A 22337-nucleotide genomic window follows, 5' to 3' on the forward strand; every position below is an offset into this window, starting at 1 on the left:
TGTGTCTTATAGGGATCTACGCCTGGGAACACCAAACTGAAGAGGCTGGACTCCAAAATGTTATAGTCTATTGTTTACCTGGTGTCAGCCATTAAAATTGCCTTTGGTTTCTAGGAAGCATAAATGGACCCCTTTTGAAAATGTAATGAAAGCCATGGACAATTCACATAAACAAGTCACAGAATTTTGCATGTAAACTTAGATTAAGGACCACAGTTAAGTAAGTGCTGCTTTAAGTAGCATACTGATCCATGTCTGGTACTGAATTACACACTCATATTCTCAACTTGTTCACCAACTCCATATGGCAGTCCTCGTATTTCAATATAAAATCTGTTTTTTAAACCCAATTTAAAAATGGGCAAGGATCTGAATAGACATTTCTCCAAAGAAAATATATAAATGGCAAATAAGCACATGAAAACATGCTAACATCATTAGCCATCAGGGAAATGCAAATCAAAACCACAATGAGATACCACTTGATAACCTCTAGAATGACCATAATTAAAAAGATAATAACAAGCATTGGTGAAGATGGGGATAAACTGGAATCCTCATATACTGCTGGTGGGAATGTAAAATGGTGCAGACACTTTGAAAAACAGTGTGACAGTTCCTCAAAAGGCTAAACATGGAGTTACCATATGGCTGAACAATTCCGCCCCTAAGTATATACCCAAGAAAAATGAGTCCATATGTCCACACAAAAACTTGTATACAAATGTTCATACTGGCATTATTCATAATAGCGCAAAAGTAGAAGCAATCCATATGTCCATCAACTGATGAATAAACAAAGTGTGGTATGCCCATACAATGGAATATTATTCAGCAATAAAAAGAAGCACATACAGCCTAAAATATGTAAACCTTGAAAACATTGTGCTAAGAGCCAGGCATACAAAACCACAATATATAATTCCATTTATATGAAATGTCCAAAATAGGCAAATCTGGTATATAGAAAGCAGACTGCTGGTGGCCTTTAGGGGGAATGATGGCTAATAGATAACAGGACTTCTTTTGGGAGTGATGGAAATGTTTTTAAAATTTATTGTGGTGATGGTTACAGAACTCTGTGAATACACCAAAAAAAACCCCCACCGAATTGTACACTTCAAATGGATGAATTGTATGGTGTGTGAATTATATCTCAATAAAGCTATTAAGAACTGGTACCTTATAAAAATGTATGGAAAAAGCACTAAATCATTAAAAAATTGACAAATTGGGCACCATCAAAACGAACTTTCTGCTCCTTAAAAGACACCATTTAGAAAAAAATAAAAACAAAAACAAGAGCAGGGTGCCTGTAGTCCCAGTTACTCAGAAGGCTGAAGTAGAAGGATCCCTTGAGCCCAGGAGTTTGAGGCTACAATGTGCTAAGACTGCATTGTGAATCGCTACTGTACTCCAGCCTGGGCAATACAACAAGACCTCATCTTTTTCTTTTTCTTTTTTTTTTTTGAGACCGAATTTCACTCTTGTTGCCTAGGCTGGAGTGCAATGGCACAATCTCGACTCGCTGCAATCTCTGCCTCCCAGGTTCAAGCGATTCTCCTGCCTCAGACTCCCGAGTAGCTGGGATTTTAGGCATGCGCCGCCATGCCTGGCTAATTTTGTATTTTTAGTAGAGATGGGGTTTCTCCACGTTGGTCAGGCTGGTCTCGAACTCCCAACCTTGATCCGCCCGCTTCGGCCTCCCAAAGTGCTGAGATTACAGGAGTGAGCCACTGCGCCCAGCCTTTTTTTTTTTGAGTCAGGGTTTCTTTCTGTCACACAGGGTGGAGTGCAGTGGTGCACTCTCGGCTCACTGCAACCTCTGCCTCCTGGGTTCAAGTGATTCTCCAGCCTCGGCCTCCCGAGTAATTGGGACCACAGATGCTCACCACCATGCCCAGCTAATATCTGTATTTTTTGCAGAGACAGGGTTTCACCATGTTGCCCGGGCTGGTCTTGAATTCCTGAGCTCAAGTGATCCACCCACCTCAGCCTCCCAAAGTGCTGGGATTACAGGGACCATGCCTAGCCTTAAAGTCTATTCTCTTTTTTCTTTTTTCCCCCTGAGACAGACTCCTGCTCTGTTGTCCATGGAGTGCAGTGGCGCGATCTTGGCTCACTGCAACCTCCTCCTCCCGGGTTCAAGCAACTATCCTGCCTCAGCCTCCCGAGTAGCTGAGATTACAGGTGTGAGCCACCATGCCTGGCTATTTTTTTTTTTTTTTTTTTTTTTTTTTTTTTTTTTTGTATTTTTAGTAGAGATGGGGTTTCACCATGTTGGCCAGGCTGGTCTCAAACTCCTGACCTCATGATCCGCCCGCCTCGGCCTCCCAAAGTGCTAGGATTACAGGCATGAGCCACCGTGCCCGGCCTTAAATTGTATTATTTATCATACCTTTATTGTAGGTATGGATAGGAAAAAACACAGTATCTATAGGGTTCAGTACTATCCATGGTTTCAAGCGTCCACTGGGGTTCTTGGAATGTATTCCCTGCAGATAAAAGGGGACTACTATAACTGTTAACACAGTCAGAATATCTATTAATGACTAAGTAAGTTGTAGAAACTTGCAATGGTGTGTTAGAAAATCATTCACAAAATATGGTTATCGAAAAGGAGAAGATCTATGAGAGAGAAGGCCCAAATGGGCACAAGTCATACGTTTTTAACTCTTAAACTACCAGAGCACTCCGTCAGCACTAGGTATGTCAGGTCTGTGGGACGTGAATTGAACAGCTGGCCATCAAACTGCCAAATAGAATATAGATCAAACATAGATTCTTCCCACATACAAGAAACTCAAGCAATCCCAACCCCCATTCCTATCCCCCAGATTCTTTTGTCAGAAGACTGAAAATGAGTAGGAAACATTTCAGTCATAGATGCAAACTTCTGTCTACTGATACAGTTTCTTTCCTTGGGAAAAAAAAAAAAGGCATTGGGGGAAAATGTCACACTAATATTCACAGTTGAGACAGTGAGTAGTATGCTTCAAAAGATAACTTTGTACTGGTCAACAGGACCCAGCTAAAAGAATGTTGATTTATGAATCTATTTATCTGAGTAAGATAGAGGAGTTGAGCCCACAGAGTTAAGACACTGCTTCTTTCCTCTGCATAAGTCTTAAGAGGCCATAAACCAAAGTGAGCTAAACCTTTGCCTTCTGATATGAACACCATGGGTGAGACATAATAGTGAAGTTCTGGTTTGGCTACAATGGGCAGAATTGGAAGAAGCACTATAAAAAGTTCAGAGCCCTGGGTGCAGATTGGGCTCCTCCAGCTGGCACTGGATCCATCGAGGCAGGATAATGTCCTAAGAAATGACCTCATCTGTCTGGTTCTCTGTGGGACAGGAAAGACAGTGACTGAGGCAACTAAGCCATAGTCCAAGAGAAACCATCAACATACAAAGCATCCATTCAATCCATTCATCCACTGAACAAATACTGATTGAGAACCTATTCCATACCAGGCTCTGGCTAAGCACCAGGGATAAAATGATTAATAAAACAGATACAAGAACCAAGTACAATGGCACATGCCTATAATCTCTGCTACTCAGGAGGCTGGGGCAGGAGGATCCCTTGAGACCAGGAGTCCCAAGCTGTAGTGTGTCTGTGAATAGCTCTACACGCCAGCTTGGGCAATAGAGTGAAACTCTGTCTCTTATATTAAGAATAAAAATTTAAAAAAAGGCTGGGTGCCTTGGCTCACTCCTGTAATCCCACCACTTGGGAGGCTGAGGTGGGCAGATAACCTGAGGTAAGAGTTCGAGACCAGCCTGGCCAACATGGCAAAACCCTGTCTCTATTAATACAAAAATTAGCCAGGTGTGGTGGCATGTGTCCGTAGTCCCAGCTACTCAGGAGACTGAGGCAGGAGAATTGCTGGAACCCAAGAGGTGGAGGTTGCAATGAGCCAAGATGGCGCTACTGCACTCTAGCCTGGGCAACAGAGTGAAACTCCGTCTCAAAGAAAAAAAAAAAAAAAAGAGGGCCAGGCGTGGTACCTCACACCTGTAATCCCAGAACTTTGGGAAACCTAGGCAGGAGGATTGCTTGAGCCCAGCAGTTCGAGACCAGCCTGAGCAACAAAGTAAGATCCCTATCTCTATAAAAAAATTTAAAAAATTAGCCATGCAAGGTGACATGCACTTGTGGTCCCAGCTACTCAGGAGGTTGAAGTGGAAGACTGCTTGAGCCTAGGCTTCAGTGAGCTGTGTTTGCACCACTGTACTCCAGCCTGGGCAACAGAGCAAGACCTTGTCACCCTCCAAAAATTTTAATTTAAAAAATTTAAAAGATGAAAAAAAAACCAGATACTGTCCTTGTGTTGACGGTTTTGAGGGCAGAAGAGAGACATTAAACCAACTGCTACACAGTATCTATGTGATTACAAGTATGCTACTTAGCTACAGTTGACAGTTGTCACGTGGGAATGTGGAGATGGTAATAGAGAAGGCCTGAAGGTTAGAGAAATGAATGACCTCTGCTCCATTTTTCTTAGAATCAAAGAGTGAGAATAGGGTTCCAAACAGAAATGTTAGACCAATAACCAGGGCAGCCTGCCCCACCACTAAAGAGAAGCAATGACATGTAGTGCCAGTAAAAGTTACTAATGTCTTCAAAAATTGAGCCAAGATCTCCCTGACACTGGGGCCTAGTCATGACTGGATAATAGAGGATAAACAAACATATGATATAACCCCCAAGAAAACACATACACTAATACACAAACCCAAAATAGTCTCTCACTGTCTCTCTCTCTTTCACACACACTAACTCATGCTCATTTATGCATGTACAACCTACCATCACAATCATAACCCACACTCTCAGCCTCACACCTCCAAAGGTATATACACACCTCACACGAATATATACACACAGGCCACCGTACCAGGCTGGCTGCTGCTCCACTCCTCACTCTCTGGGGTGCTAGCGGTGGGTTGTTCCTCTGGGTCCTTTCTTTCTTCTTGCTTCTCCTGTAGAAGGCAAGCCTGATCCCAGCTTCTTCTCCTCATGGTTTGGGATGAAGCCCTAGGGTCTGATCCTGGCCCCTACCTGGCTCTCTGGCCATGTGGTGTTCTGCCCCAAACAGGCAGTATTTCTTCTAGGCCGCCAGCAGGAGTGCAGCTCCAGCAGACATCCCCCTATCACTTGAGCACAGACTCACATGAGCATGCACATCCTAATTAAACAGCTTGACTACAACTCTCTTTATTATCTGGTAGAGAAACTGAGTACACAAAAACTTCCTCTGTGATGCTCTTACACGCCCAGTAGAATTCATGCTCTGCCCCTTCCAGCTTCTGCAGCTAGAGCCCTGGGTGTTCCCTGGCCTTTGGCCTAGGCACTGGACTCCAGTGATGGAGTTTTCCAGCTGCCTGCACATGTACTTTGGGTGCTAGTTCACGTGACTATGCCTTAACCTTGACACTAAACTGAGATGGGAGCTCTGGAAAATCAAGAGAGTGATTAATTCATTTCCCTTCAACCAGGTATAGGACCTGACTCAGGATGGGACCCCAAAACATGATGAGTGAGTCATTATGTGTGTCTTCTCTGGCCCAGCTCCATAATCTGGATTGATGGGAGGGGACAGTGGGAATTGAGGCATAGGCTATAGCTTCCCCCTCCCTTCCCCACTGCCCTCTTCCTACCATGGCCTCTGGCTCCGACTCCTCCTCTGATGGGCTCTGGTATTCCCTGCGCTTCCTCTTCTTCATGGGTTTGAGGAGCTCAGAAGCGCTGGTGGAGCCTGAGGAGTTCTCCACTATGACTGACCTGAGGAAGGGCTGGCCTCAGGGAAAGAATCACCCGCCCTGCACCACCCAGCCCCTCTCCTAACCCCTGAACAGGAAATGAGGCTTTGGGGGCTGAAGGTAGAGCAAGTAGGGCTGCAACCTCCTCCCCTTACCGCTCCTGGAACAGCTGAGGGCAGCCATCATTAGAGGAACCAAGATCTGGACCCGCGGCTTGGTGAGGCCCGCACGCCTGGCACTGACAGGTGCTATCATCCTCTGGGGGGTCCTGATTGGGATCTTCTGGAGGATTCTGGGGGTGGTCCTCTGCGGGGGCCAAATGGGCCTCAGGCCTCCCTCCCCATCGCAGCCACACTCAGGCTCCGCCCACGCCCCCTCAGGCCCTGCCTCCGCCTCGGTCCATCTCCGCATCGGATGGACTCCTCCAGCCTTCTCCACCCCAGGACCACCCCAAGCCCCGCCCCCGAACCTTCTGGGGCTCAAGCCTCGCCCCACCCTGCACAGCGCCCAGCTCAGGGCCTGGGGAGCGGGGCTCCTACCCGCCTGTCGGGGGCCCGCCTCGCCATCTCCCGCCGGGGCCCCGCCATCTTCGTATTCGGTCACGCCTTCCTGCCGCAGCTCGGGGCTCGGGGGCTGCTCCACTCCCGCCATGTTCAGCGGCTTGTACTCGCTTATCCGGAACTGGAGCGCGGGAGGGTCTGAGGATTGCGACTCCCGTACGGGCCCTTGACCCACCTCGGAGTCGGTGCCATGGCCCTCTTGTCGCCTCATGCCAGCTCACGTCCTCAGCAGGCCTCAAGACTACACGCCAGGGCGCCTCACTCCAAGATATACCAGCCAAACCCTCACTCCAGGCTACGCCCCCAAGCACCTGCAGGGTCCAGTCCCAGGGTGCCCTACTCTAAGCCACTCCCCCAGGCTCCCACAGGCCCAGTCCCACGGTACCCCACTCTAAGCCACGCCCCCAAACTACCACAGGCCCAGTCAGGGTGCCCCAGTCTAAGCCACGCCCCCAGACACCCACAGGCCCAGTCCCAGAGTGCCTCACTCCAAGCCACGCCCCCATAGTCCCCAGGGCCTAGGAGTGCTTCAACTCAAGCCACGCCCCGAGAGTTCCTCGCTCAAAGCCCACCCCTAGGGCCCATCATCTGGGCCAGCTTCTCCCACTTCCGCCTCAGGTCCGGCCTCCGGGCCCGCAAGCCCCGCCCCATGGCTGTGGTTTACGAGGCTTAGCCAATCCCCACAGACACTGACCCGCAGGCCGCCCCCTGGGGGCGGGACCGCAGCCTCTGTCCATTCCAGAAGCCGCACTGTGCTGGTGCTGGAGCTGGCCGGCCCGGCGCTAAGCTGCGGCAGGACGGTGGCAGAAACTGGTTCGCAGCCGGCCACTTGCTCCGGGGCACCCACATGGATTGGCTCCCGGGGAAAGCAAGACACATCCAGGGCACTGCTGGGCAGGCCGAGAGTGGCCGAACTGGCTGTAAACAGATACACAAATAGACACGACACAGGTGAGTCTAGTGGCCCTACCTCAATCCGGCCATGCATGTGTAGGCATGTGAAGGAAGGCAGGTGGAGGAGAGTGAAAACGGTCATCCCCTCTCCAGGATCCATACTTGCTTGAGCAGGTACAGAGATGCTCTTCCTTCCTAGACTCCTACCCTAGCTTGACTCACCTGGAATGATGAAGGCAGTTGCGGGCAGGTGAGGACCAGAACCAGGGCTGTCTCCGGCCACCAAGTGCACGCTGACCTCCCCTGTGGAAGGCCCCTTCAGTGTCCTCAGCATCTCCATTTCAGCATGCCCCTCCATCCTGGCAGGCCTACAAGCCAAACATAGCCCCCCAGGGTGATCAGGTGGGGACCTTTGCTACAGCAGCAATGGAGATGTGAAGGGATGGGGCTTCTTTGAGAAGCTAGCCACCTTCAAACCCGTAACCTGCAGAGAAAGGCCTCAGTCCTGTGGGGAGTAGGGTGTCTTCATAGGCCAGCATCAGGTCTGGCCAGGCCCCGCACCTCCCCAGTCTCTGTAAGGATGGTAAGGATGGGTAGGGTGGCATGTGTGAGGGTACTTTGTAAACTGTGATGTACAAAACTGACTCTGGGGAGCATGACTCAGGTCAAGATTCTGTCTGGCCAGTTGTCTCCAGGACATAGCCCAGGCCACATCCAAACTCACCTTTTTCTTGACCCCACCTCTATCCCCACTGGAATCACTCCCTCCTCCCTCTGGGGATTCAGAGACCTCAAGTACCAGGTTTTCCTTCACCCATACAGGGTTCATCTTCCTGGGAGGTGGGATTTTTCCTGATGATGTTCTTTTATGGCCCTGTCCACCACTCCCTCCAACCCCAAGCACAGGGTGGGCACTCAAACATCTGCTGAACAAATGTATGCATCTGAAGAGCAAAGACATAGTGTACGAAAACGCAGTCAAGTCAGTACGTGATTTTGTTTTAATAACGCAAAGGCAGTAGAAGCATTTCACAGAGTCCATTCAACAGGTAAAGACGTAAAGAAAAAGACCTAGAGATACAAAGAATATATTTAATATCTATTTACTCAGCACCTAAAATGTACTGACCACTGTCCTACTTGCCTTACCAGCACTGTCCAGTAGAATTTTCTGTGATAATGAGAATGTTCAATACTTAAACTGTCCAACACAGTAGCCACTAGCCACATGTGGCTACTGAGCACTTGAAATGGGCTACTATGACTGAGGGACTGAATTTTTTATTTTATTTAATTTTAATTAAATTTAAATAGTGACCAGAAGGTAGGTACAGTGGTGCATGCCTGTAGTCCCAAGTTCTCTGGAGACTGACACGGGAGGATGGCTTGAGCCCAGGGGTTTGAGGCTAGCCTGGGCAACATAGCGAGACCCTGTCTCTGACAATAAATAAGTAAATAAATAGCGACAGTAGCCGTGACTATTGTATTGGACAGCACAGCTTTAGACGTATTAAAATTGGCCTGTCAGTGCTACCTCCAAAACACACTGAAGGTCTAACCACTTCTGTCCATCTCCATTGCTGCCATGTTAGTCCCAGCCAACATCAGCTCTCTTTGGACTTCTGAAATTACCTTCTAACCCATCTCCCTGCTTCCTTTCCTGCACCCCTACAGTCTACTCTCCAGTAAGAAAAAGCTTTAAAAACATAAACCAAATCACAGAATTTCCCTATCTAAATTCTTCATTGGCTCTCTATTGCCCTTACAGTAAAATCAAAGTGCTTTGCCCTAGAAAATCTGACCTCTGCTTTTCCCTCTGGCCTCATCCTCCACCACCCTTCCCCTGTTCTCTCCACTCAACAGACTCTGGTTTCCTTCTATTGCTTGACCAACATTCCCACTCACGGCCTTTGCCCTTGCTGTTCCCTCCCCCTGGAACGCCCTTCCCCAAGCTCTCTGCTTGACTGGCTCCTTCCCATCCTCCAGGCCTCAACTCAATAGTCACCTCCTCAGAAGAGGTCTTTCTTTTTTTTTTGAGACGGAGTCTTGCTCTGTTGCCCAGGCTAGAGTGCAGTGGTGCCATCTCGGCTGACTGCAACCTCTGCCTCCCAGGTTCAAGCAATTCTCCTACCTCAGCCTCCTGACTAGGTGGGATTACAGGCACATACCACATAGCCTGGCTATTTTTTGAATTTTTAGTAGAGACGGGGTTTCACCATGTTGCCAGGCTGGTCTGGAACTCCTGACCTCAGGTGATCCGCCCACCTCGGCCTCCCAAAGTGCTGGGTTTATAGGCGTGAGCCATCGAGTCCAGCCTGACCAAGGAATTTAAAGCAGCAGCACACCCCTCACCCCATCCCACCACTATCTGTCTCATTACTATTATATATTTCTTTCTTTATCATCCTTTGTTATAATCAATAGTGATCTTTATTTATTTATGTGTTTGATCAGTCATCTCCACATAAATGCTGACTGTCTTGTTCATTGCTGTATCCCCGACACTTAGTACCTGGCACATAGTAGGTGCTTAATAAGTCCTTGTGTTGGATTTCAGTAACTTGAACTTGTTAATAAAAAACAGTGTATGGGGCCGGCTTGGTGGCATGTGCCTGTAATCCCAGCTACTGGGGAGGCTGAGGCAGGAGAATCGCTTGAACCCTGGAGGTGGAGAGTGGAGGCTGCAGTGAGCCGAGATTGTCCCACTGTACTCCAGCCTGGGAGACAGAGCAAGACTCCATCTCAAAAACCAAAACCAAAACCAAAAACAAAAAAACACTGTATGGGCCCAATGCAGCGGCCCACACCTGTAATCCCAGTACTTTGGAGGCTGAGGTGGGAGGACTGCTTGAGCCCAAGAGTTCAAGACCAGCCTAGGCAACACAGGGAAACCCTGTCTCTATAAAAAATTTAAAAAATAGGCCGGGTGCGGTGGCTCACGCTTGTAATCCCAGCACTTTGGGAGGCCGAGGCGGGCAGATCACGAGGTCAGGAGATCGAGACCATGGTGAAACCCTGTCTCTACTAAAAATACAAAAAAATTAGCCGGGCGTGGTGGCGGGCGCCTGTGGTTCCAGCTACTCGGAGAGGCTGAGGCAGGAGAATGGCGTGAACCCGGGAAGCGGAGCTTGCAGTGAGCCGAGATTGCGCCACTGCACTCCAGCCTGGGCGACAGAGTGAGACTCCGTCTCAAAAAAAAAAAAAAAATAATAAGCCAGGTGTTGCAGTATATGCTTGTAGTCCCAGCTACTCCAGAGGCTGAGGCAGGAGGATTGCTTGAGCCCGGGAGGTCAAGGCTGCAGTGAGCCATGATCTCACCACTGTACTCCAGTCTAGGTGACAGAGCAAGACCCTGTCTCTAAAGAAAAAAAAAAATTAGCTGGGCATAGTGGCTCACGCCTCTAATCCCAGCACTTTGGGAAGCCGAGGCAGGTAGATCACCTGAGGTCAGGAGTTCAAGACCAGTCTGACCAACATGGTGAAACCCCATTGCTACTAAAAACACACACACACACAAAAAATAGCCAGGTGTGGTGGCAGGCGCTTGTAATCCCAGCTATTTGGGAGGCTAAGGCAGGAGAATTGCTTGAACCCAGGAGGTGGAGGTTGCGGTAAGCCAAGATCATGCCACTGCACTCCAGCCTGGGCAACAGAATAAGACTCCACCTCAAAAAAAAAAAAAATTATAAAACATAATTCCCTGAATTTCAATTCCAATTTGCTTTGCACAGCTGAAGTACTTGTACTATTTTAAATACCTTTAAATAGAGTTAGGCCAGACGTGGTGGCTCACGCTTGTAATCCCAGCACTTTGGGAGGCCAAGGTGGGTGGATTGCTTTGAGCTCAGGAGTTGGAGATCAGCCCGGGCAACATGGTGAAACCCCATCTCTAGAAAAAGTACAAAAGTTAGCCAGGCAGGCCAGGTGTGGTGGCTCATGCCTGTAATTCCAACACTTTGGGAGGCCAATCAGTTGAGGCCAGGAGTTCAAAACCAGCCTGGGCAACATGTTGAAACTCCATCTCTACCAAAAATACAAAAATGTAGCTGGGCATGGGGGCACACGCCTGTTATCCCAGCTACTTGGGAGGCTGAGGCAGGAGAATCCCTTGAACCCAGGAGGTGGAGGTTGCAGTGAGCCAAGATTGCGCCACTGCACTCCAGCCTGAGTGACAAAATGAGACCCTGTCTCAATAAATAAATAAATAAATAATCTTTTTATTTGAAATATTGGCAGTTAAGAGTGAATGTGGTTACTTCTGAAAGAATTTCACTCTGTGTCAAACCCTGTCACATCTCAGGTCTATTGAAGAAGCTGGATTTGAAGACTGCGTTTCTGTTTGGGTTTGCTGCCTCTTTTCCAGCAAGCATGGGAGGACCAAGTAGGTGTCACCACCATTCTGTGCTCTGGGTTTACAGTCACAAACATGACAAAATGCTCTCATGAAGCTTATATTCTGGAGATAATGGATGAGGTTGGGGCTGGAGGCATAAATTTGAAGACCAGCATGTGTAGATGGCATTTAAAACCACAGAACTGGGGCAAGGCCTGGTGGCTCATGCCTGTAATCCTAGCACTTTGGGAGGCCAAGGTGGGAGGATCACTTGAGCCCAGGAGTTTGAGACCAGCATGGCCAACATAGTGAGGCCTCAGCCTCAACAAAAGATTTTAAAAATTAGCTGAACATGGTGGTGCACCCCTGTGGTCCCAGCTACTGGGGAAGCCGAGGCAGGAGGGTTGCTTGAGCCTGGGAGGTAAAGGCTGCAGTGAGCTGTGATCACACCACTACACTCGAGCCTGGGCGACAAAGCAAGACCCTGTCAGAGAGAAAGGGGAGGGGAGGGGAGAGGAGGAAGGAAGGAAGGAGAGAGAGAGAAAGAAAGAAAAAAAAAGAAAAAGAAAACCACATAACTGAGTATAAAGAAAAAAGTGAGAACTTTGGAGCACACCCACATTTATAGGTTGGGAACAGGAAACGGGTCTAGCAAAAGGGACTGAGAAGGAGTCTGCCATGAAGTAAGAGGGGACTCAGAAGAGTCTGGGTTTCTGGTGGACACTGAAGAAAGTTTTCAGCCTTCTGCCGTCAGCCTCTCTTGGAACTGCTCCGAGCCCAGGGAGCTACCTCACTTGAACGCTCTCCTAGAAGCCGCCAGCCAATGACGAGTTGCTATGAGGTGTAAAGACCCCACCCCCTTGCCTTACTTTGGAACACCTCTGCAGGGCCATTTCAGTTCCAGAGCTTCCATTAGGTCAGGCTGAGGCCTCTGTTGAGACTACATCAGCAGTTCAGCTTCTTCCGCCCAACCCGTCATTCCCCTACTGGTGATATTCGCAAGAGCACTCCGATAAACCTACACTCAAATCTTGCTACTGGAGTCTGTTTCCAGGGGACCCGACCTAAAACAACCATTGTAGCCCCAGCCCAGAGCCGTGCACATAGCAGATGCTCAATAAATATCTGTTGGCTGAATGTGTCCATGGGTATTTTCTCTTGATGTCTGACAAGGTTTCCTCAATCCCTTGCCTTCCAAGGCCTTGTGTACAAAAACACCCAATAAATGCCCTTACTATAGGTGTTGGGTGGGGAGTAGAGCCTTCGACAGCTACCCCGAAAACAACACACAGCAAGGCTGAGGGCCACAAACTTGGGGCCTCGGCCCCGCCCCTCGCCGCAGCTGCTTCCTGGACGCGGGAGGGTACAGAAGCGGCCCTGAGCGCAGGGTTCCAGGATCGGGACCCGCCACCAGCCTCCCGGGATTCGTACAGGCAAAGGCGGGCGGGGCGGTCACTGATCCGACAGTTCCGCGGAACGGTTACTTTTTAAAACGCTAAAATGGCGGAATTCTTTTTATTCTTTCTCTTTATGGCCAAAAAAAACCCCACCAAAAAACAAAAAAGAGAAACAAAAAAAATTCCATATTCCATTATAAAAATCGAAAATTAATGGTAGGAAAGTTTGCCAAATGACTCATTCATTTCCCAAGAAAACCAAAACCCCGCCCTCCACACCTCCTTTCCATTAATAAAAAACTCTTAATTGATTGCATATCTCCAAACACGCAGCCTCCATCCTCCACGCCCCTCCTGATCGCAGCCCAAAGCCACGCCGCAGGGTCGGCTGGGCCTGGAGTCCCGCACCCGCCCGGTCCCCTGCGCGCTCCGCCCAGACCGCTTTCCCCGGCGTTTTCCCGAACCTCCTCCCCAGCCCGCGCCCCGCGCCGGAGGCGCTCGGAAGGAGCGAGACGCCGGGGCCGCAGACCCGAGCCCTCGCCGCTCTGGACGGAGCGGGGTGGCGCGGCGCCCAGGGGACGCAAGGTCTGAGCCCACGCACCGCTGGGTGCTTACCTGCCTGGCCAGCCGGTGGCCGCCCAGCGCCTAGCTGTGGTCCGAGCCGGGCGCCACGCGCCTGCGCGCTCGGGGGGGCGGGTCCGCCTCACTGCAGGACGCAGAGCGCTGGGCCCGAGCGCCGGGTACATCTGCCCGGCCCAGGCGCGGGCCCAGGCTTCTGTGGCGCCCGCGCCCTCTTGCCTGCTTTCGAGGCCCTGGTTGTGCGCGCCTCATGCCCCCTCAACCTGGGACAGGTTTGCCGCACGGGCGCGGCGGGTCGAGATTTTTCCTGCCCCCGAACCCCTGCATCACAGCTAGCAGAGCGCAGCGGGGGCGCAGGGACCGCGGAGCTCGAAGAGAGAGCCTGGAGGGCTACCGAGCTGAGTGGTTAGTGACAAAAGACGAGGCTGCACCCGAGGACGCACCCCAGCCGAGTGTCTGCTCTGTCCAACGCCTTCCCATCGATCCTGCCCTTCCCCTGGAGGGGAGCTCAGGAGCGTCAGAAAACGGCCTCAGGAAGGGTGAAGGGCACGTGCGACCGGAGAGAGGAACTCTCGTGCGGGGGCTTTGGTCCTGGCCCTGCCGGGCATAAAGAGCTACATTAGCCGCGTCTACTTTTGGGCGACCCCACTGCCACGGGCTGGGTAACATCACTATCCCCCAGGTCCTCCATTTCGACATTGGTAAAGACTATCACCCACTTGATGGCGTATGGTCGTTTTCAGTTTGGGTTCCTGTGGTGGTTTAGCAGTCACTGCTCCTCTCTGCTTCAGTTTGATCTCTTCGCCTCCACCTGATCTCTCTAATTAATCAAATCTCCTTGTTATTGGTTCTGGTAACACAAGATACCTGTCTCGCTTACACATACCGCAGCTGGCACTTCACATAGATTTGAGTAATTCAAGAGGCTAAGAGGTTTCAAGCTCCAAGAGGGTAGGAAACATTAGTTTTTGTATTCCTAGTACCTAGCGCAGAGCAGGGCACAGAGTGGGTGCTTAATAAATATCTGTTGAGTGACTAAATGATGTACGGTATGCAGATGAAAACAGGGCAACTTTTGATACAGTCCACCATCCAGCCCCCTCTCCCACACCAACGATTTAATTTAATCCCTTGTTTTTACAGAAACAATGATTTAATTTAATCCCTTGATTTTACTTGGCCTTAAGTCATGGACACATGTCAGACCTCCAGGCTCCTGACTCCCTCCCAGGCCAGATGAGAAAAGGGTTCCTAATGAAATGTAGGCAAATTCTCCAAATTGCTGTGATCAACAGGTTTAAATTTATGCGGAATTTAACTTATTCTGGTTGCCACGCCAACGCATTGCATGTGTTCTTCCTTGCTGCAATGTCAATTTTTAATCACATCTCATATTATTGGGAACAGGATTGCATCAGTTAAGGATGCTGGTTGCCATAACAATGGATGCCTCTTTCTACACATTGATACATACACAACCATCCGCTCAGTTTTCTCTCGTCTCAACCCAGACTGTGCTTGATCTAGATTTCAAAGGTTTATTTTAGGTATTCAGAAGATTCAAAGAAAGTGGTGAACCTACACAAACACATGGATTCTCAAAAACAAAGGCATCTTTTAGATGGTGATTAAGACGGACGAGTGGAATTTGAGCTAGCAAGACCTAGAAACAAACAATTAACATGGATTGAGTTGCTAAGACATTATTTTTCTGCCTATCGACAGTATTTTTGTGGCTGACGCCTGTAATCCTAGCACTTTGGGAGGCTGAGGTGGGAGGACTGCTTGAGCCCAGGAGTTTGAGACCAGCCTGGGCAACATGGCAAGATCCTGTCTCTACAAAAAAAAAAAAAAAAAAAATTTAGCTGGGTGTGGTGGCACACAACTGTAGTCCTCCCTAGCTACTAGGGAGGCTGAGGTGAGAGGATCACTTGAGCCCAGGAGCTCAAGGCTGCAGTGAGCTATGAGTGTGCCAATGCACTCCAGTCTGGGCAACAGAGAGAAATCCTGTCTAAACAAACAATCCCCCCACCCCAGAAAAAAAAAGTATTTTTGTGGTCTTGATACCTGGCTTGTTGGCTTGCAAGCAAACAAACCAGGTATCAAGACCAGCAAATACTGGGGTGAAGAGCTGCTTCCACGTTAATATGATTTGGAGAAATTTCTGCCTCATGAAGCCAGTTTCCCCTTCCAGTACCAGTCTGCCTTCAGGAGCAAGTAAGCAAGTCCAATCCTCCTCTCAAGTGATAGCCCCCTCTTCCACAAGTTCACAGCCCCCATTGTCTTCTCCATGTTAACCCCCTGCTCAAGCATGGACCCAAAATATTTTGAAATGTTGAGGAGTCAAAGCACTGAGAAAACTGTTGTTTAGGCCAGGCATAGTGGCTCACACCTGTAATCCCAGCAGTTATGCCAAGGTGGGAGGATTGCTTGATGCCAGGAGTTCAAGACCAGCCTGGTCAACATAGTAATGAAACAGGAAAAGTTCCCTTATCCCCCTCGCAGGGTGTGCGACAGCGGGGGAGTGGCTCGTGTCTTCGGTGCCCTGTAGCTCAAACCCTAGGAGGAGCATACAGATGGGCAGGTCGTGGGGAGCATGGGCTCCAACCCCACAGCAGCATCTAGGGTTGAGTATTTACAGCTCCCGAAGCCCTAGTAGGTGTGTGTTACCGTGTGCTCTTCAGTTTAGCCGTCCGAGTGCTCTTCAGTTTAGCCGTCCGAAGACGGCTTGTTTTAATCAGCTCAATTAGACCCTCTGCCTTATCAAAATGACAGAGAGTTTTCTGTATCCTGGGTTCTTGCCCTAGTGTACCGGAAAAATCGGATTACACATAGGCTTGGAGAATGAGTGCAAGGTTTTATTGAATGGTGGAGGTTGCTCTCAGCAGATGCATGGGGAAACAGAAGGGGAATGGAGTGGGAAGTTGGTCTTCCCCTGGAGTTGCCGGGCTCTCCTTCAACCATCCTCAGCTGAATTTCCCTAGACATCCGCGTCCTTCTGCAGTTGATGGCCTGTCAGCATCCATGTGTTCTTCTGATGTGTTCCTCTCGATATCCAGCCACTTGTATGTATGCCCACCAGGGTCTTGGGGTTTATATAGGCACAAGATGGGGGGTGTGCAGACCAGAGTGGTCCTGGAAAATGCAACATTTGGGCACAAAAACAGGAGTGCTTCATGGATACATATGTAACAAACCTGCACATTGTGCACATGTACCCTAAAACCTAAAGTATAATAATAAAAACAAACAAACAAACAAAAAACCAAAAAAACCAAAAACAGGAGTGCTTGTCTTCACCTAGGTCCACGGGTGGGGCCTCGCCAGGGACCCTGCCTTTCTCTACTCAGCACTTCCCTGCCCCGCTCCTGTATCAATGAGAGACCCCCTCCAGTCTCTACAAAAAATTTAAAAATTAGTTGGGTGTGATGGCATGTGCCTATAGTCCTGGCTACTTGGGAGACTGGGATGGGAGGATCGCTTGAGCCCAGGAAGTCAAGACTGCAGTGAGCTGTGATCATACCACTGCACTCTAACCTGGGCAATAGAACAAGACCCTGTACGTAAAACAAACAAACACAAGAAAACTGTTGTTTCTAAGCAGCCCACACCATTCTGTTCCTACAGTAGAGTTTCATTCACCATTGAGACTGTCTGCAGATTTTTAGGGAAATTATCAGGATGTGCCCTTTATGTATAAAAACACTTCTGGTTCCAACATCAGACTGAGCTAGTATGGAACATTTTAAAAACTTTTTTTATTTTTATCTTTTAAATATAGTTACATAAAATAGAGACAGGGTCTCCCTGTGTTGTCCAGGCTGGTCTCAAACTCCTAAGCTCAAGGGATGCTCCTGCGTTGGCCTCCCAAAGTGCTAGGATTACTGGCATGAGCCACCGCGCCTGGCTGGGAACCTTTTCTAACACAAACACCAGGAAACCCTGCCTATTATATTACAAGAAAGGAAGCAAGCAAGCACACCGGGAAAGAAAGTAAATTCATTGCTGGCCGGGCACGGTGGTTCACACTTGTAATCCCAGCACTTTGGGAGGCCGAGGCAGGTGAATCACTTGAGGTCAGGAGTTTGAGACCAGCCTGGCCAACATGGTGAAACCCTGTCTCCACTAAAAATACAAAAATTAGTTGGGCGTGGTGGTACGTGCCTGTAATCCCAGCTACTCGGGAGGCTGAGGCCGGAGAATTGCTTGAACCTGGGAGACGGAGGTTGCAGTGAGCCGAGATCCTGCCACTGCACTCCAGCCTAGGCGACACGGCAAGACTCCGTCTCAAAAAAAAAAAAAAAAAAAAAAAAAGAGTAAATTCATTGCTGAACATGTAAGAGGAAATCCTCAGGAGTCAAAAACAAAAAGGGAACCAGAGCAATTCGATGTGGCCTGATGTCTCTCTTGTCTTGGAGGTGGTTGTTGGATACAGACAGGACCCAGCTGCTAGAGATTTGGGTTTTACCACACATGTAATGACGGGAGATGGAACCTTGGGTCCATGTGGCCCTGAGAGTTGGAACTGAAGCCCATGTATAAAGACTGGAGGGCCAGGTGTGGTGTCTCACACCTGTAATCCCAGCACTTTGAGAGGCTGAGATGGGAGGATTGCTTGAGCCCAGGAATTCGAGACCAGCCTGGGCAACAAAGTGAGACCATGTCTCTACAAAACATAAAAATATTAGCCGGGTGTGGTGACATTCCTGTGGTCCCAGCTACTTGGGAGGCTGAGGCAGGAGGATCGCTTAAGCCTGTAATGAGCCATGTTCGCCCCACTGCACTCCAGCCTGGGCAACCGAGTGAGGCACTGTCTTAAGGAAAAAAAAAGACTGGATACTCCTCCCAGACTATATATTCATTGAAGAGAGTTCTAGAAAAACTCAGTACAACAGTCCAGAGAAATAGAAAGGAAGCTTGGCTCTGCCTGGGATGCATAGAAGTGAGGATCAGGGCAAGTCAACCATGGAAAATCAAAACTGTAAGCCTACACTGTGAATGGATTTGGGAACCCTATTTGTAGATTAGATTTGTAGGGACTTGTGCTGCCCTCCTGGTATTGATAGCTTCAGCTAAGAAAGCAGTGCAAAAATTGGTCCTGGGCAAGTAATATCCATGCACAACTTCTCTGTAGAGACATCGTTACAACCCAAGCCAAATGGAATGCTCACAATAGAAAAACATGAAGTAGTCAAGGAAACTATCTACCATATTTAACCATCAGCAGACCTAATAAACAGGAAAATTAGCACCCACAATAACTTGAGACAATAGCATAATTTATAAAGAGATTGTAAAATAAATGTGGGCTGGGTGCAGTGGCTCTTGCCTGTAATCCTAGCACTTTTGGAGGCCAAGGCAGGAGAATCACTTGAGGCCAGGAGTTCAAGACCAGACTGGACAACATAGCAAGACCTTGTCTCTCAAGAACAAGAGCAAAAAACAAAGCAAATATGTTAAAACTATTTTAAAAGGAATGGGAATTACATGAGGATTTGGAGAAACTGGAACCCTTGTGTGCTTTTGGTGGGAATGTAAGATGCAGCTGCTATGGAAAACAAGATGAAAGGTAGTGGTGGAGGGACCTCTTACAAAGTGCCTAGAATTAATAGTCACCTTAATAGTTTTACCATATACAGAGATAAACTGATTAAAGTGACTAGTATATGTAAAAGTAGCCACTCATTTAAAAAAACTGTGGGGGTTGGCTGGGTGCGGTGGCTCACACCTGTAATCCCAGCATTTTGGGAGGACTAGGAGGGCGGATCACGAGGTCAGGAGTTTGAGACCAGCCTGACTAACATGGTGAGACCCCGTCTCTACCAAAACTACAAAAATCAGCTGGGTGTGGTGGCAGGCACCTGTAATCACAGCTACTCGGGAGGCTGACGCAGGAGAATCGCTTGAACCCAGGAGGCAGAAGTTACAGTGAGCTGAGATAGTGCCATTGCACTCCAGCCTGGGCAACAGAGTGAGACTCCATCTGAAAAAAAAAACACTGTGGGGGCCAAGAGCTTCAGCTTCTGGCCAGGTCGGAATAACAGGGACTAGATTTACTTTTTCTACTGAAACAACCAAGACAAGGGAAATCATACAGCAAATGTTTCTCAAGACACTGGCCACCAGGCGACAGAAGACATATTCTTCTTTCTTTTGTATTTAGAGACTGTATTAGTCCATTTTCACACTGCTATGAAGACAAACCCAAGACTGGGTAATTTATTTATTTATTTTTTGTTTTCTGAGATGGACTCTTGCTCTGTCACCTAGGCTGGAGTGCAGTGGCACGATCTCAGCTCAGTGCAACCTCTGCCTCCCGGTTTCAAGCAATTCTCCTGACTCAGCTTCCCGAGTAGCTGGGATTACAGGCACACACCACCACGCCTGGCTAATTTTTGTATTCTTAGTAGAGACGGGGTTTCACCATGTTGGCTAGGCTGGTCTTAAACTCTTGACCTAGTGATCCACCCGCCTTGGCCTCCCAAAGTGTTGGGATTACAGGTGTGAGCCACCGCACCTGGCAAGACTGGGTAATTTATAAAGGAAAGAGGCTTAATTGATTCATAGTTCAGTATGGCTGGGGAAGCCTCAGGAAACTTACAATCATAGTGGAAGGCAAAGGGGAAGGAAGAAAGGCACCTTCTTCACAAGGTGTCAGGAAGGAGAAGTGCCCAGTAAAGGGGTAAGAGCCTGTTATAAAACCATCAGATCAGGCCAGGGGCAGTGGCTTATGCCTGTAATCCCAGCCCTTTGGGAGGCCCAGACGGGTGGATCACGAGGTCAGGAGCTGGAGACCATTCTGGCTAGCACGGTGAAACGCTGTCTCTACTAAAAATACAAAAAAATTAGCCGGGCAAAGTGGCAGGTGCCTGTAGTCCCAGCTACTCGGGAGGCTGAGGAAGGAGAATGGTGTGAACCCAGGAGGCGGAACTTGTAGTGAGCCGAGATCACACCACTGCACTCCAGCCTGGGTGACAGAGTGAGACACTGTCTCAAAAAAAAAAAACCATCAGATCTCATGAAAATTTACTCACTATCACGAGAACAGCATGGAGGAAACCACCCCCATGATTCAATTACCTCCCCCTCTCCCTTGACACATGGGGATTGTGGGGATAATGGGGATTACAATTTAAGATGAGATTTTGGGTGGGGGCACAGCCAAACCATATCAGAGACAGTCTCACTTTGTTACCCAGGCTAAAGTCCAGTAGCATGATCATAGCTCACTGCAGCATTGACCTCTTGGGCTCAAGTGATCCTCCCATCTCAGCCTCCCAAGTAGCTGGGACTACAGGCATTTGCCACCACACCCAGCTATTTTGTTGTTGTTGTTGTTGTTGTTGATGTTGTTGTTTTTGAAATGGAGTCTTGCTCTGTCACCCAAGCTGAAGTGCAGTGGTACGATCTTGGCTTACTGCAACCTCTGCCTCCTGGGTTCAAGCAATTCTCTGCCTCAGCCTCCCAAGTAGCTGGGATTACAGGTGCCTGCCACCATGCCCAGCTAATTTTTGTACTTTGAGTAGAGACGGGGTTTCACCATGTTGGCCAGGCTGTTCTTGAACTCCTGACCTCATGATCCACCCGCCTCAGCCTCCCAAAATGCTGGGATTACAAATGTGAGCCGCTGCACCTGGCCCACGCCCTGCTATTTTTACGATTTATTTTATGTTGCCTAGGCTGGTAGAATAGAAATTCTTGAAAGATGAAAAATAATCAAGGCGATCTCCATGATTGCTAGATAAATATTCACAGCTGGGGCAATCCAGGTGGAGCCTAGCAGGCTCACTGAATTGAGGAGATGGAGCTGGAAGTCCAGTGAGGGCAAGACAGCTAGAGTCAACAGGAAAGAGTATCAGAAAGGAAAGCGATGTAAGAGAAGATGCTGGAGAACTGTAGACAGCCCTGGCCTTGAGTATTCAGTTAAGTACTAATCAGCACATGTGTGACATAAATACCTGAGCCTGAGGAAAGAACAGACTGAAAGGGTTAAAGACAACAATTCCTATAGCTTCCACCACCGAAGTGGAAAACCTCGTAATTCATGAGCAGTCAGGGAGAGTTCTGAGAGCTTACTAGTGGGGAAAAATTAAGCCTACACAAAACATCACTCTGGTCTCAGTTTAAACATTTAAAAAGACAAAATTTTAAAATAAGACCAAAGAGAGTTAAACTAGTTCCAATTATGTTAATCACATCCCAGGTAAAAAGCTTAAGAATATTTGGAAATACAAAGATATCCAGCATCCAACAAGGTAAAAATTATGTCTGGCATCCACTTAAAAATCGCCAGGAATGCTGGGCACAGTGGCTTATGTCTGTAATCCCAGCATTTTGGGAGGGCAAGGCAGAAGGATTGCTTGAGCCCAAGAGTTTGAGGCCAGCCCTGGCAACACGGCAAGACCCCGTCTCCACAAAAAATAAAAACATTTGGCCAGGGGTGGTGGCTCACACCTATAATACGAACACTTTGGGAGGCCCAAGGGGCAGATCACTTGAGCCCAGAAGTTCAAGACCAGGCTGGGCAACATGATAAAACCCCGTCTCTACAAAATATTACAAAAATTAGCCAGGCATGGTGGTGTGTGCCTATAGTCCCAGATACTCAAGAGACTGAGGTGGGAGGATCACTTGAGCCCAGGAGGTGGAGGCTGCCATAATCGTGAGCCATAATTGTGACACTACACTCCAGCCTAGGCAAGAATCTGATGCAAATAATAATAATAACCAGGCATAAGCCAGGTGAGGTGGTGCATGTCTATAGTCCTAGCTAGTCAGGAGGCTGAGGTGAAAAGATCACTCAA

The 22337-nt window shown here is 48.6% G+C and overlaps 1 protein-coding gene across 2 annotated transcripts in view; it reads right to left on the bottom strand.

Moving 5' to 3' along the window:
* The window catches only part of L3MBTL1 (L3MBTL histone methyl-lysine binding protein 1), a 41229-nt gene extending 29845 nt beyond the window's left edge, over nucleotides 1-11384 (bottom strand). The window contains exons 1-7 of one of the 2 annotated variants that reach the window (XM_063634194.1): nucleotides 10983-11384; nucleotides 7447-7592; nucleotides 7025-7248; nucleotides 6310-6451; nucleotides 5926-6076; nucleotides 5669-5792; nucleotides 4906-4990 (exon numbers count right to left, since the gene is read on the bottom strand). In XM_063634194.1, coding sequence (XP_063490264.1) covers nucleotides 4906-4990; nucleotides 5669-5792; nucleotides 5926-6076; nucleotides 6310-6451; nucleotides 7025-7248; nucleotides 7447-7582 — 862 coding nt within the window. In that variant the 5' untranslated portion in view covers nucleotides 7583-7592; nucleotides 10983-11384. The other variant, XM_055266357.2, reaches the window with a different exon arrangement.
* Nucleotides 11385-22337: the final 10953 nt, after the last annotated feature.

This window comes from Symphalangus syndactylus, chromosome 24, assembly GCF_028878055.3.
Source record: "Symphalangus syndactylus isolate Jambi chromosome 24, NHGRI_mSymSyn1-v2.1_pri, whole genome shotgun sequence".
Lineage (NCBI taxonomy): Eukaryota > Metazoa > Chordata > Mammalia > Primates > Hylobatidae > Symphalangus > Symphalangus syndactylus.